The sequence below is a fragment of the Salvelinus sp. IW2-2015 genome, linkage group LG26 (assembly GCF_002910315.2).
Source record: "Salvelinus sp. IW2-2015 linkage group LG26, ASM291031v2, whole genome shotgun sequence".
In the NCBI taxonomy this organism is placed as follows: domain Eukaryota; kingdom Metazoa; phylum Chordata; class Actinopteri; order Salmoniformes; family Salmonidae; genus Salvelinus; species Salvelinus sp. IW2-2015.
The window spans coordinates 34,510,085-34,526,195 of record NC_036866.1 but is presented as its reverse complement, the minus strand read 5'-3'; the positions used below and the strand labels follow the sequence as shown (position 1 = coordinate 34,526,195).

At 45.4% G+C, this 16,111-nt stretch overlaps 1 protein-coding gene across 2 annotated transcripts in view; it reads right to left on the bottom strand.

The window, feature by feature from the left end:
* Positions 1–1,204: 1,204 nt before the first annotated feature.
* The window catches only part of LOC111952421 (zinc finger protein 469), a 155,581-nt gene continuing 140,674 nt past the window's right edge, over positions 1,205–16,111 (bottom strand). For both annotated transcript variants that reach the window (XM_070435246.1, XM_023971067.2), the window contains one exon: positions 1,205–14,944. In XM_070435246.1, the coding sequence (XP_070291347.1) occupies positions 2,374–14,745 (12,372 nt within the window). In that variant the 5' untranslated portion in view covers positions 14,746–14,944 and the 3' untranslated portion in view covers positions 1,205–2,373. The remainder of the gene's footprint in view (positions 14,945–16,111) is intronic.

Here is a 16,111-nt window from a genome sequence, read left to right as displayed (position 1 = left end):
CGTGATTCATATGGCACACATGTTCTGCTGAAGTCACGTGCATCATTTTGACACTGGATATGATTCATGTTTTGGTGTGGATGATTTCTTATTAACCTTTGGATGCACCTACACATAGAGAATGAACTACTTGGCATCCTGACTTTGCAGGCTTTTGATGATATGATGGCCAAAATAATTGGATTGTATTACAATATAAATTCACCACATAAAATGTAGACTTGCGATTGACCAATGAACCACGTGTCCAAATGAGCAGATTGGATATGCTAAAGCTTCTTGTTATGGTTTGAATGGACCACTTGCAAAGTCAAGGAGGAATGCTGAGTGAAGAACTGGACCTACTGAGAATCCCATTGGATGATTGTCACAGTCCACATACAACAGGGACACATACGCAAACAATGGAATGCAATCCATCTAAACACACTGACCTTCCTGACTCTATCACGGTAAAGTCATCACATTCTCCTCCGGGACACAACAATGGTGTGTGAGAGAACCACAGCCTCTTTATAACACTCAGAAGCATGTCTATTGTATTCCCCAGAAGCTGTCTCTTTGAGCTCTGAGGTCCTTGAATGAGAAAATAACCTCTCACTTTTCTTCTTGTCTGTCTACCTTCCCTCCCACCATCTATCATCCGTCTCTCTTCTCGTTCCCTCGACACTCTCAGGTTGCTGGGTCATTCTGTGGATGACGTGAGGAGGACCGAGGACCTCCACCCCAGCCCCACCCCTGTGTCTCTATCTGCCGCTGTGTCCTATGGCTTTTTATTCCTATATGATGTCAGATTGGGTTTATGTAGGGATAGAAGCCACTTAACACACGGTGAAAGAGCTTCATGACGGCAGCACGAGGAGAGAAAAAACTGGAAGTGTTCCTAGTTGGCCTGCTTTACAATGTCCCGTATGCCTGGTACATATGGTTTGATGAATGTTTCCTGCTTCTGGTTCCATGTTCCCTGTAGTAAGGCTACATTTGTGCTCTTCCTTCAGATAATGAGTTAGCAGCTCATTGAAGTGTTCAGAGAAGAGTGAGTCAGATGCTGTTATGGTTGTCGGTGCACCTCTTTTTGCTTCCAGGCACAAACGGCCTTCACCGTTTTTCAATTTATGATGCTGTGGTGACAGCGGGGGTCTGCAGTGATGGATGTTTGAACATTTGCAAAAGATGCCATAAACAAAAGGAAGAAACAAGCACGGAGAAACCAATGCATATTTTTAATAACCAACTTTAAAAGAGGCACTAAGTGAACCACTTTACAATACAAGAGGCATTGCATTTCCATGTATTTTCTCTCTCTCTATTTCGCTCTCTCTCTCTATCTCTCTCTGATTCTGTTGCACATTATTAAAATAAAACTTTGACATTGAGCATTGCACCAGGAAATCATCTACCTACAATATAATACAATATAAGATACATATAAACAAGATAAAGCACCTTTTTTGTCTTAGTAAATAATATTCATAATTAAACAGTTGGAGGACAGACATGGAGGACTGAGTGTGTGTTTTGTGTGTGGTATATCAGTGCATGGGAGAATCTCCTAAAACAGGTCTCAGGACTGTGAATAGTCCTTGGATGCACCTGAGTTTGTACAGATGCAAGCTTTCCTAATTTTCTTTCCTAAGGACGTACAGATGAATACTTTGTTGGAGGAGATTTTACAGTCTTTTTCTACAATTTTTTAAAAGAAACTACAGAGAACCAGCACAAACGGTTGGATGAAATCAACTGCTACAGATCTCATGTTCCCTTCAGTTAGAGGACATTGGCGTTCACATTACAATAAAGAATAACATAGCACCAGTTAATGTTTATACAAAGCTAATATAATGAATGCCAATGAAGTACAGTAAGGTAAAAATACAAAAAGAGTAATTTTTGGAGAAGCATATACAAAAGGTGCACTGACATAGTCCAAGTCCGTTGGGATGTCATTTGGTCCTGTTGCATTAAAAAAAGCTATATTCTCTATGAACACTTTTTGATTGTGAAACTGACATGCATTAGTTGTAAAAAAAAAAAATCTGTTTTATTTTCAAGTATTCTTTTTGTATTTTTTTAATGAAATATAGTCTCTGAAAAAGATAATGTTCAACCTAAGAATAGCAGGAATTAGTCAATGATTTGCCCTACTAGCATTTTCATTCTAGATTATTAAAATAATCTCTGCCATTATTCCTCACATTTGTGTAATAACACATTTACAAGAGAAGAAGACATAAAGTGACAACATAAGTATTTAGACAAACATTTCACAGAGAGCCATGCAATCTCATTCATGGTCATGAATTGTCTTGATCATCAATAACGTGAACAACTATTCAGTCTCTTTGTTTTCTATCCCACAGATCCTTCCCACAATCAGTTTATTGGTTCTGAAGTGTCCTTCCTCAAAGGAATCTTAAAGCTGGTGAGCTTTTGGCCAAACAGCTGGCTCAGGAGGTTGTTCTGTGACTCTACTGTCCTATAGGAGTGGCTCTCCATGGACCTCACCCCTGTCTTTGGCCTAGACTTATTCAAGGAATTGTTCATAGGAAGCGCTGACGCTTTAGAAACTGGGTAATGAAGAGGCCGTCCAAGAGGCCCTTTTTTGGCTTTGTAATCCCCATTAATATGATGCACCATCTCTGCTTTCCTTGGCGTGCAGTTATCGAGGGAGCTTCTCTTTGCTTGAAGGCCTAGACTCCCTGATGTTTTGTGCTTGGAGACTATTTTGTTGCTGACCACATCTTCTTTCACTGAAGAGAGCACCGGGTATTCGCTGGAGCCGTCCGATTTCCTGTGAACTGCCGGACTCTCGCACTTGCTGAGACGGAACCTATTTTTGGTCTTGATGTCGGCAGCAAGGTTCTCCCTTGTGGCAGACGAGGAGACCCTCTGTAAACTGTGAGGTGTCCTCATCTCTTTCCTCTTCTTCTGTTCTCTTCTCACAGAGTCTTTGTCCTCATTGGATGGCGGGCCCTGGGAAGTGATCTTAGTGTGGTGGACTGGTGTTGACTCCATGGCCCTGGGGCTGTTGTTGGAGCTGTGTTTAGTGTTTTCACTGGGCTTGGGTGTGGAGGTTTTGTCATTCTGCTTGTTGTCATGGCTGTGAGGGCTGGTTGTCTGTTGCCCCAGCTCACCCTCCCTCATTTGGTCCATCACAATGGTAGATGATTTATGCTTTGTAGGAAGACGGTGGATATCATGTGTATCGGGTGTCATTGAGCTGTTGATCAGGTTTTCACGGAAACTAACATACAACTCCTCATCCGATGCCGTGGAATCTCTCCTCTGTATCTTCTTCTTTTCAGCTTCTGCTGTGGTAGTCTGTATGCTGCTCTCAGGAGTGCTCTGCTTATCATTGGCAAAGCACTCCCTTTCCTTTTCAGCTATACTGCTCTCAAGTGGATCATGCTCTTCCTTCACATCACATGGCTCTGTGAATGATTTGCCATCGGCCTCACTAATGTCTCTAACAGGCAGCTTAGGTGAAGGACTGGGATCAATGTCCTCTGTTTTGGGTGTAGCAGTTGAGAGACCTTCAGAGCCCAGGTGAAACGTACAATGCTCCAGCTCTACCAGCATGTCAGAGTAGTCCTCAGCCATGTCCTCCGTCTTCACACTGGCATAATTTTCAGTGTGATATTCACCTGCACTGGTCTGTGTCGAGTCCTCTGTTGTGTGTACAGAGAGTTTCAGAACTGGCATCTCAGCACTCTTATTTAAGTGCAGTGAGGCTATGCTGGCGATGCCACTGTCAGAGCTGTTCTCTTGTAGACTGTCAGTAAGGATTCTTCTCTTTTTGTTAGCTGGCAATTCACACTCATCGTTCTCTTTGGAGGGAGATGTCTTGATAGGTCTGAGAACGCCTCTAAACTTGAAGATCTTATTCCCTCCTGACAAGTGCTTTTCCATGTGTCGGTCAAACTGCTCTTTCTTAGAGAAGGTATAGTTACAGGTGCTGCAGATGAAAGATTTCTTGATCACATGCATGACATCTGCACACAGCTCACAGGTGTAGAGGGTGGTATGCTTTGAGTCAAGCTCATCCACCTCCTCATGCTCATTCTTCAGATGATATTTTAGGTCCTGTGGCTCCTGGTAGGTCACTGGGCATTTGTGGCACAGAAAAATCTTATTTAAGTTGTGCACAACCAGATGCCTCTGAAGCTTGAAGGGTTTGGGGAACTGCTTGCCACAGTGATGGCAGTCTCTCGAGGGGTCTTTACAGTTGGGGTGCATCTCCACATTCTTTGGCGCCATCTCTGTTTTGTGCAGAACCTCAACTGGCATCAGCATGCTAGATTTCCCCACTTTTTCAATGTTCCCTTTAGGCTTGCCAACTTTGGGCTGAGCTACCTCTGTAGTTTTCACCTCCTGCYCWGTGKTTTCTACTRYGGCTRGTTTCTCCTTGTTGGAGACCTTAYTGGACTCTCTGCTGGCCTTGCTRGGGCGGCGTTGCATGATGGARGTGATGAAGTTCTTCACGGCTGACTCCTGCATGCCAGAGCCCGGCAGACTCCCCAGGATAGCGCTGTGTGACTGGCCCTTGCGGGCAAACTGCGTGGCATGCTCCCGTAAGTGCTCATTGTACATCCACACGTCTGATATCTCCTTCAGGCACATGCCACAGGTCCAGAAGCCGGCCTTGTTCTTGGCGTGTTTCTCCCTCAGGTGATCCCTCAGCTGCTCCCGGGAGCTGAACTTGCGCTGGACGCACATGTAGCAGGTGGGAGGTGGAGAGGGGTTGTGGGATAACTTGTGGAAGTTGAGCTCCCCCAGGGTAAGGAACCAGGTGAAGCACACCTTGCACTTGTACTGTTTGTCCTTGATCTTTACGCTGCCCTCTTGTCGTTTCCTTCCCCTGCGTTCTGTGAGCTTCTTGGCCTTTGCAGTGTCTCCGGTCTCCGCATAATCAGTGCCAATGGGTCTTACTAATGAGATGTCCTTGTTGGAGTCAAATAATTGCATTTCGGGTAGCTGGAATGTGGTATTGAGGTTTGGGATGTCAATGCTGTGGAAAGAAGACACGTTTTCTGTAGCACATGGCTCTTCGGGATAAGGTGCAGAAGGGGCTGTGATAGGAAGAGGACGTTGTGGGGTTGGGACTTCTGCTTTACAGGATGTTGGGTCAGAGGAGATCACAGCATCTGTAACAAGGTCGTTGGAGGCACTCCATGCCAATGATGCTTTGTCGATAGTGCTCTCAGGTGGGCATAGGAAGTCACTGCCAGGCTTCACAGTATTCTCATGAATGTCTTTGTGATCTGTTGTGTCTGGTTTCATGTTACATACTTTCTTGGAATCACACTTTAAAGTGCTATTATGACACATGTTCAACATGATAGCATCATCAATGGATATCGTTTCATATTTACAAGGTTCATTTTGATTGTTGACAAACGTTCGGTCCAACTGATTTTCTCTATAGTCATCTTTCTTTTCCAGATACAGGTCAGGATGGTCTTGAACTAATGATGAATCGGGTGATAGTTTCTGCTTCTTGTTCTTCTTGCCATAAACCTTTGCACACTTTTTCCTTTTCAGTTCCACGTTTCTAGAGGGAAATAACTGTGAGAATGTGCTTTCATCATCAAGGAAAGCATTCAAATTAGGGATTAGTCCAGGAGGGCTTGCAGGAGAAGATTTAAAACAGGTGAGATTCTCCACCTCATCTGTTGGGCCACTGTTTTTCTCACATTCAATCTTTACTGCAACCTCTCCCAGTATCTCTGTGGAAAGACTCTGGTCTGAAGTCTGTTGCTCACATGCCTCTTTTGTGTCATACAAATTCTCTCTAGATGTATCATACTCCCTACTAATATCCTCACTTACAGATACTCCATAATCGCTTCCAACATCCATACTAACTTCTGCTAGGCCATTGACGATCTCTGACAAATTTGTGCCTTTCCCCTCTTCTGTATCAGTGTTGCTTTGAATCAAGTCCATATCTTGGGTGAGCAGATTTGTAACCTTTATTGGAGACATGGGTATCTGTTCAATGCCACTGTTACTTGTTACAGCAAATGGGACTTCCTGTTGCTCTGTAACTTTGTGTTTAACACTAGAATTGATTATGTCTTGTTTCTCAGGTGACTTGCAGTATTCTTGCTTTAGCCGGGTTTGGAATTCAGGAGTAATTGCCTGTACTATGTCTGTTTTCTCGTTCACCTCATTGTTTTTGTTCTTCTGTGGTTTGTAGCTTTTCTTGGCTTTTGTCAACTGAGGAGGCATTTGCTGAACTATGTCATCAACTGACATTGCCATATTTGTTTCACCCGTGGTGTCCTCCAGGATTACATCTGTTTCTCCTTGTTTGGTTATGAAGGAGCTGTTACTTGTCTCAGAGCAGTGATTGTCAGAGACATCATCGCTTTCTGTTTGCAAACAGGTCTGTGGAACCAGGAGCTCTAGATCATCTTTATTTCCTGTTTCTATAGACTGGGATGTTTGGTAACTGTGTAGACTCCCTTGATGATTTGCATTTTCCAAATGTGGGCTGCTTTCAGTCCTGATCAAATGTTTCATAGCCTTGTGTCTCTTTAATCCTGGCACCGTCCGGAAAAACATGGCGCATATCTCACACAGATTTGTCTTTTTCTGTGTGGTTTCTTCCTCTTGCTTGTGGGTTGCTGAGCACTGACCTTCCTCCACTGTTAGAGATTCTGTTTGGTCTGATGGTAATGGGGTTGGCTCATTCTCACAGATGATCAGTGGTTTGGGCGTGTGCTGATTATCTGAGATGTCCTTTATAAAAGCAAGGGTGTTCAGCTCACTAGGGACCGTATAAATATCCAAGGCCTCTGGATCCACTCTCTTCAGCAAGTCAACATGTAAGTCCAAATAATCAATCGTTTGAAGGGGAGCCGGGCAAATGTCCAAATCGCCAGTGGACGGAGCAGTGCTCTGAGAAGGGAGACCCGGTAAAATGGATGGACATTTTATGTAATTTTGGATGTTGCTCTTGTTCAAAGATTCATCTGGTGGACTTAGCTTGGCTGTATGGTCTGGACTCATAGGTACCTCTGTCTCTATGTCACACAGTCTTTTGTCTGATGTCAATGTCGTGTCATCACTGCGATCACAAGGTTCACAGTCATCCTTCGGGCTCTGCTTGATGGCTGGTTCCTCCTCATCCACATTGGCTGGGGAGATAGGAGTGTAATCAAACTGACTCAGTTGTGGAGGCTCATCTGGAATGTAATTGTAGTTCAGTGGGCTTAGTTTGAAATCATACAGTGATACGGAGACTCTCTTCGTAAGGGCCTCCATTGCCTCAGATTCCTCTGTTGCAACGGTCAAGGGTAGAGGAGAGGGAATGCAGGCTTCAGTGCTACATATTTTACTGTCTGTGATTCCCAAGTCCAGTTGAGGAGGACTTACTAAAGAGTACTCCATCTCAGCTGTTATGGTCAATGAGTCATCAATATGCAGTGCTTCTTTGGCATTTGTGTCGTCACAATTTTCCTCCTTGGGAGATTGGGTTGAGGCTGGGATAGTATCTATATTATTGCATGTGATTGGCTGTGAATGTTCTTGTTCTTGTGTGTTAGGGTTGTCCACAGGTGTGTGTGGAGAAGCTGGTGGAACAGGACTGGATGGAGGAGCATCCTCTGGAATAATATCCAGCCTTTCGTCCATCTGCAAATCCTCTTTGCATGGTGAGTGCTGGGGAGATGCCATGAGATGTAAGGGAACTTGTTCCTGGATGTGTTCAACTTCTGGAATCGTTTCTCTTTGTCTATGGTTAGCCTCACATTCAGGGTCCATTTCTGTTTCTTTGTCCTCAGGTGTATGTTCCATGTGTGCATCGCTGTCAAGGTCACTGTCACACTCAGCAATGACCAACATGGTGCTTTCATCATCTGAGTCAATGTTGGAAAAGGGTGATGTGTGGCTAGCATGTTCTGTATTGGTTTCCATCAACAGTGGACTACAAGGCTTAACTGCGACAGTCTCCATGAAGACATGGGTTGATTGATTGGCAATATCATTCACAGGGGGGCTACACCTCAGAGAAACTGTATGACTTATCACTTTGTTCTGTATTGTACTTTTGGATTCAATGTTGTCTTCCTTCATTACACATGTTGAACTGATCTCCGTCTGTTCATTTGCAGATGGTGAGGGACATACACTCTTACAGTTACTTTGGACGTATATGGATTGTTCCTCAGATGCATTTTCTACCTCTTCAGGCTTATTATCCAAGTTGACATCCATTTCCTGCTCTGCTAGGTTGGACCCATTGGAGGGCTGGCTCACAGACTTAGCATTGAGACTGATGTCCTCCACTGGCTCCTGATGCTCAACAATGGTGCTATCTAGAAGCTCTGTGTGCTCATCAATGGTAGTATCTAGAAGCTCTGTGTGCTCATCAATGGTAGTATCTAGAAGCTCTGTGTGCTCATCAATGGTAGTATCTAGAAGATCTGTATGCTCATCAATGGAAGTATTCAGAAGCTCTGTATGCTCATCAATGGAAGTATTCAGAAGCTCTGTATGCTCATCAATGGTAGTATCTAGAAGATCTGTATGCTCATCAATGGAAGTATTTAGAAGCTCTGTATGCTCATCAATGGAAGTATTTAGAAGATCTGTATGCTCATCAATGGTAGTATCTAGACGCTCTGTATGATCTGGGAGGGCACTTTTGGCTTCAAGGATTTCATCCCCATAGTCCTCTAGCTTCTGGTTCTCACAGGTCTCCTCAGCCATTGGTTGATTATCCATTTCAGTGTTTGAGCAATAATCAGTTTCCATAACACTATTGTCTTCAGTGACATTGCTCATGATTGGGATGTCTTTGAATTCTGACCCACTGTCGTTGTTAGGTAGAGACTCAGTTGGCTGGAGTGAAACAATCTCTTTTACATCAGATGGGAGCTCTGTTTTTTCAGCGAGAGGAGGCTGTGACTTAAAGTGTGTGGATTTAATATTCGCGTCATCAGGAATCACCATTTCATTATGATCTCTGCTTTCAGCAGCATCAGCAGATGGAGTTTGGCTTTCCCTGTGTAAGTGTGCTGGGCTCTTACGTGAGGTGAGGTTTGGCTCCTCCTCTTCAGGTGTTATGGGATCATTTTTGAAAATGGAATCTGATATCACTTCCAGGCTTTTCATCAGGTTTTCGGCATAGGTCTTACTCTCTAGAATCTCCTCAGATTTCTCTATGTCAGTTCTCTTGTCAACATCCATGTCTTCATCTTTGTGGTCCTCCTGTTTCAGTTGCTCTTTCACTTTCTCTGTATTTGACGTTGTGGTTGTCATACTGTGTTCACGGTCATCCTTCTTGCTAAATTGTTCAAGGACAATGGGTTCATCATGGGTTGGAGTATGCTGTCCCTCCATCAACTCAAACTCAAATGGACTGGACCATGGTAGACTATGCTCAGCAAAGGACTCTGAATGTGGGTCAGATGGCATAATTGACACTGCCAGCGCCATGCTTTGCACAGGGCAGCCCATATCTAGACCAGTGTCTTCATTCTCAGATTCGTCGTCCAGACGCAGAGGGGAGAATCTGCTCATCTTCAGCTGCTTTGGGGACTCCTCAGTAAGCAGTGGTGGACTCAGCTTGGCTGTCTGGAGCTGATTTTCCAACTCGGTCACAATCCTCTTTATCTCTAGCTCATCTTCTGACACACAGCTGTTGAGATTTGTACTGTAGTCTATTATTTTGTCTGGCAGAGACAAAGGAACATGATTGTAATCTGATTTCTTTTCATTTAATTTATCAGAGCCGTCTTTGTATTGGGATATCTCATCCGGTAACATGGGGCTGACATCGACCATAAGGCCCCAGTCTCTCTGATCCAAGAAAGGAGAAAGAAAGGATGATGAGCTAAACACCTCCTTTTTGTCATTGGTGGTATTTAAGGAGTTGAAACCTTCTTTGTGCAATGGAATGTCAGTGTAGAGGCCATTTTCAAATCCTGCCACTGAGAGGTCCCCGAACATTGCCGATGTGTCAAATGAGAGAGGAGACTTCATAAGACTCTGGTCCTGCTCTAGGGGGTATGGGATCAGATCTGATGAATCTTTCTGTGTCAGAGGCTCCTGAAGTTCAGTTGGAGACAGGCACACTTTGTCCATGAGTGCACTGCAAAGAGGTGTGGACTTGGGGACTAAGTCATTAGTGAAAGTCATTGGATCTTTCATTGGATAGACACTCTCATTGTGTTTGTCAAACATAGAAATGTCTGATAGCTTTGTATGCGGCTGTATAGATTGACATCCCACGCTTTCTCGTCTTTTGTGTACAGATTTTTCCTTTGAGATGGTTTCATCTTTTTTGAATGTATTATAAGAATGTGCTTCCATGTTGTTTGTGGCAGGATGTGCTGATTGAAGCTGATGTGATTTGAGATCAGAACTAATAGACTGAAAATGTATTGATTCCCCTTTGGAGATCTTGACGTCTGTCCTCAGTGGTGTGTTTTTGTCTGAACTTGCTTTCGTTTCAGTTTCTCTGCTAAATGAGTCGTCCTTCTCCCTTGAGGACACATCTGTGCTTCTGCATTTCTCAAGGGTTTTCACTGCACTCCCCACCTTTAGTAGCCCTGATACTGGATCAACATCTTCAATGTTCAAGTTAGTGATACTTAAGGCCATTGACGTGTCTTTATTAGTAGAGAGGAAAGTCTTATCAGCGCTATACCTCTGAGTAGATTTGGTGAATGTCAGTGCTAGTTGTGTGCTAGACTCTTTGCATAACTTTTGTGGAGATCGCTCGTAGGTTCTCTGCTCTGAAGAGTCTTTCCTCCTGATCTCCACCCTTTTCTCACAGTCTGAGTCTGTGCGGTCAGTGCTTTTGGGGCTGTTGATGCCATCGCTGGAGATACTCACAGACGTGCTGACTTCACTGCTAGTGGATGACCTGCTGCCTCTCCTCCGAAGTCTCTGGTGAGAGCCAGGTTTCTCTAGAGACAAGGAGACATCTTCAGCTTTCTTTACCTCAAAGCACTCTTTTGACTCGTGCCTCCATGCTGCACTGTCCCTGTCACTCCTAGCCCTCCATTTGCACTCCTTTGTGTAGGTGTACTTGCAGCGGCTGCTTTGGCTCAGGCGACCTTGGCTTGCTATCTTCACAGGCTCAGACTCGTCATCTGAGTCTGAGACATAGTCGTACTCCCCAAATGTAGGGTTTGGCACTGTGGGTGTCAATCTCTCCATCACCAGTGAGAACTGGAGGTTTTTGGTGCCTTTTACATGGAGCTTGTGTAACTTGTTTTTCTGTTGAACTATTTTGTGGATGAGTTCTTTGCTCCAGGTACCGGCACCGGTCCTTTTCCTTTTATTCTCCCTTGCTGCAATCCTTGGGGTTGGGGAACTCCTGTTTGCAGAGGTGACTTGGGAAGAGGTTGAGCCACTCAACAAAGAACTATCCCGGAGGCTTCGAACTCCACAACGTTCTGAAAATGTGCTGGATAAGAGGAACCTTGGAGTGTTAGTGTTTTCCTTTTCACTCTTGCACAGCTTTCTTATATCTTTCACTTTATTTTCTTGCTCCCTTGGTTTCTCCCCTGAGGCAATCCTTGAATTTATATGAGAGAGTTCTTTTTTGATGTTGATTTTCTCATCCTGCTCAATATTCAGAGTGGTCTTCTCAAGTTTGCTTCCTGTGTGGTTGTTGTCTGTCTGAAGGCTCGCTTTGTCTGAGTCATAAAGATATTTTCCTTGTGTCAGAGACCTATCATCAGTAGATTGTTTGCTTTTGCCCTCAAAGACCATTGAGTCTTTGGTTTTCAGAGTCTGCCTGTTTGACGATACTTTGACAGTGGTGGGATCATCATCTGCGAATGCATCAATGAAGCTGCTGTCAATCTCTGCATTGTCTGACTGATAGCCCAGTCCATTTAGAGCCTCAGTGATTAGGCTATCTAATTTTGCATCCTCCATCTCCAAGTCAGGAAGAGAGACAGGAAGGTTACCTGCCCCAGTGAACAGGTTAAGTTTCATGGGGTCATCCTTAGAATCTCCTTTTGTTTCGCTGTCAGACATCAGCTCTCCATTCTTATTGAGCCCCAGCAGAGACAGGTGAAGGTCAGTTGGACACCTTGGCATGGAGACACGTTGACATAAACTGATCCCAGAGGATGGATCTTTTGTCATGTCATTGTGAAACTGTGTTGAACTTCCTGGAGTTGTTCTGGTGTCGTCCACTTTCTGCGAAAACGCATGCTGTCCACAGTACTGCTTATGGCCAAGGAATGAGGCCAGGTTAGTGAAGTTCTGATCACACTGCTTGCACGTGAGAAGCACATCCAGTTGGTCAAGGTTTGCCGTGGCTAAAGACGTGGCTAACAGTTGATGTGCAGAGTATGGTGGTGGAGGTGGGTGGTGCTCCACCCCAAAGCCCTCCATATAGCCCTTGTTGCCTTCCATACTAGGCTTTTGATGTTCGTTATTCTGCAGGTAGCTCATCATGTCATGTTTTTCCCTCTCTGGGGCGTAAGGCAGATTACGGGAGGCGTCTGAGTGGAAATGGTGAGAGTTAGTGCTGAGGTGATCTGTGGGTCCTTGTGCCTTCAGTTGGTGCTGGTGATAAAATGGAGGGGGATGCCCAGTCTTTGATATCTGACTGTCCTCAGAGAGGTTGACAGGGCTTGTTGAGGCTGGGGAGAGTGAGGAACATGTGCTGCTAGAGGCTGGGTTATGAATTGGGGAGGGCGAGGGAGAGTCATATGGTGACACCATCATAAGTCCCATTGGTGGGACCTGCAATGGTGGATATCCATATGTACTTGATGATGCCCCAGGTACTGATTGGTTCATTCCAAAATATATAGGCTTATTCTTGGACTCACAGACCTGTGCGTGACTTGTCTCAACTTTAAAATGTGGTATTGTACTGCAGCCCTGTTTGACACTCTCTTGCCTTGGGTTTGATAGACCTTCACTAGGTCTATTGTTTTGGAAGGAGCTGGGGCTTTTCAGTGAGCCATTCTTATGTGATTTAGTGTCATCCTGCCAGTCAGAGGGTGCTACCAAAAAAGTGAGCTTTTGGTTGCTTTGTTGCCTAGACAACTCGATCCTGTTTTGGTTTGGCATGACAGAAGTTAGGCGTATCTGCTGCCATGGCATCCTACTGCTTTTGGATGTGTTTGGCCTTTGATCGACGGCTGGTTGGTTCTGAAACTTATCATTCATATTAGGATAAGCCATAGTGTTTTGGTCTGCTGGTGAAAAGGTCTTATTTGGTCCCTCCCATGAGTGTGGTAACCTACTATGGGGCTTGGTGTTGACGCTTTTGTCAAAAGGCACTGAGCTCATGTGGATGCTATTGAGGGGAGGGCTGCTGTTGTAGGCTTTGTTTGAAAAGTGCATTTGGGAGTTTGGACCTTGTGCAATATTTCTGGCATGTTGTACACTGGCTTGAATGTGTGTTCTCTGGCTGGCAGCAGCACTGTCTTTGGGGTGGCAACTCCTCTTGCTCCCTGAAGTGAGGGCTACATCCCGATTGTCTGCCTGGATGAAAGTGTCCGTGCTATCTGGCAGGGAACTCTTACCCTGATCTGACTGCTGGGAGATAGAGCCAGAGCTCTCACTACTAGCTGAGTCCTCACTCAGGCCCCTGGTGCAGTGCATAGAGGACGCGGCCCCTTGTGGTGCTTGCAGGTACTGTGGTGGCTGTGGAGGATGGGGGTAGGAAGACCTGTCCTGTCGCTGGTCACTGTTGAATTGAGTGTTATTCTGAACCCCCTCCTGCCCCTCCCCAGATGTCTGAAAGGTAAAAGAGTTAAGAGTCACCTGGGCAGCAGTCAAAGAGGAGTCTATATAGTCCTGGGATTGGGGGTTCTGATCACAGGGAAAAGGGTCTGGGTTTGAATCTTCCAATAAGAGGTATCCGTACTGAAATGGCAGACAGCTGCCATTTGCCTTGTTCACCTCCGAGAGAACTGTGGATTTTTGTGAGGAAATCCCATAGTTAGAACCATTAAAAGTCCTCTCTGGAGACCAGTCATTGGAGCCACTCAACTGAAAGTCTGGGAAGAGCAGCTGGCCGCTTGGCTGTGTGTTATTATTGTTCTCCATTGGGCCTGGTTGCTGCTGCTGCTGAGGTGGCTGCTGGTGGGTGGATGTCCCACCTGTGGTTCCCAGTGCCTGTGAGGTATAGCTTGGGGAGGTGAGATTGGAGGAGGTCTCCTGGAAGCAGCGGCTGTAGTTAAGCTCCTCCTGCTGCAGCTCGGCCTCTCGCTCTGGTATACTGGGCACGTGGAACCTGTAGCTGCCCGACACAGGGCCTCGACTGGCCTCCAGCTTCTTGGGTGGCGAGACCTTCTGCTGTGGGTAGGCGATGCCGATTGTAGGGTTAGAGCGTGGGTTGATGATGCTGAGTCTGTATAGCTGCTGTGGGTTACCGCGCTCCGACTTCCCTGACCGCTTGCCCTTGTCTCGGCTCCGGTTCTTTCCGCTGGGGGATTGGGGGCTGCCTTTGCCACTGGGCCACGTCCTGTTGCTGGCGAACTTAGGCTTGTTCTGCAGTGACTTGAAGTCTATTTTCCCCGCCTGCTGAGGTCGGATCACAGCCTCGCGCTGCTGAGTATAGTCTCTGTCCTTGTCTACAAACTTGGCCCCTCTGCTGATTGTCCGCTCCTCCACGTCCGAACTTGAGAAGTGCTCTGAAGACTCTTTTGTGGCTTTCTCACTGCTACTGTACTGCTCCAGTGCAGTACCCTCATCCTGCAGTTTGAACTCAGCGTCCAGCTTTTTGACAGCGTACGTGTGCTGAGTCTCTCCTGCCATGGTGCAGGCGAGGCTTGCTGGGCAGGCCTGGTCCTCAGAGATGCTATCTGGGAGGCAGAGGCATGATGAGTCTGGGAGTATGGATCAATACGCTGCTTCCATTGGCACAAACGGCAGGGATGGGAGGGCGGCTCTCTGCGCGATTATCTCTCCGCTCTCATCGTGGACCACCAATCTGTCAGTTTACCGTCTGGGAGTCCTGCAGAGACAGAGAGGAGAAAGAGGGGTCAGATTTCTGAAACATATTTTACATCGTTTTGCTTTCGTTCAAGTTGCATTCCATTAAAAAAGCATGACAATTGCCATTCTAAATGCATTTCTATAAATGTATGTTGTTTTAAGGATAATAAAATGCTACCTCCAGAATAAATAAAATAATAATAATCAATCATTGACCAGCATTCATTCATTCATTCATTCATTCATTCATTCATTCAGTCATTCATTCATTTATTCATGTGTATAGTTGCATAACTATTTGTAGAACAATACAGGTACATAAGTCAGCAGGGATATTAGCTTTACTAAACCTCTTTTCCAGCTGTTGCCAGGAGAGAGCAGTATTGTCACAGTTTTGCCTCAGTACTGCCACACAAGGCACAAAGACACATTGTACAGTATACAGGCACATTATAAAGCCTTTTTAAGTTGTCCAGATACATCTGAAAACCACAACAGCAATTCAACTAATCACTCAGTGCACTGTCATGGTCAATAGATATAAAACTCATATAGCTATGAAATAGATCAATATACTTTTATCGACAAGGCTTGCCTCTGTGCATACCATAAGATAGTGTCTACTGAGTGGATCTGACTGGAATACTATCACAAAAGGTATGTCACACACAAAACATATCGCAAGAGCCGAAATGCATCTGGCCATGTTACTGTAACATTGTGCTCTTGTTCTGAGGAACACTGTGGGTTCGGAGAAAGAAGAGGATTCAACGCTGGACACACATTGCCAATGAGTGAATCATGTAAAAGCCCAAAAGAACAGCGACACAATGCTAGACTGTTTGGCCGGGTTGAGGAGGGACGCAGGTTTAGCTCATGGAGCAATATCGGGATTAGTCAGCAGGCCTTTAGACAGTGAGGAGGGCAGGGGACGTTTGTTGCCTTTCCCTCAGGCATCCCAGACACTGCTTATATCCTGGTTTACTTTGGCCCTCCAGTCCTTCGTTTGAGGTTAGACCAGAAGCAGCTCAAAGTTAGCGGCAGAATGTCATTTCTGGGCCTGTTAGCCAAGAAGCCCCCCACATCTCCTCATCCTCCCCCTCCTTCCCCCCTACCTAAACCAACATTTCAGTGAGAGAGTAAGTAAAATGCTGCATTTGTGTACTGTGAAGGGGTGCCCCACCCC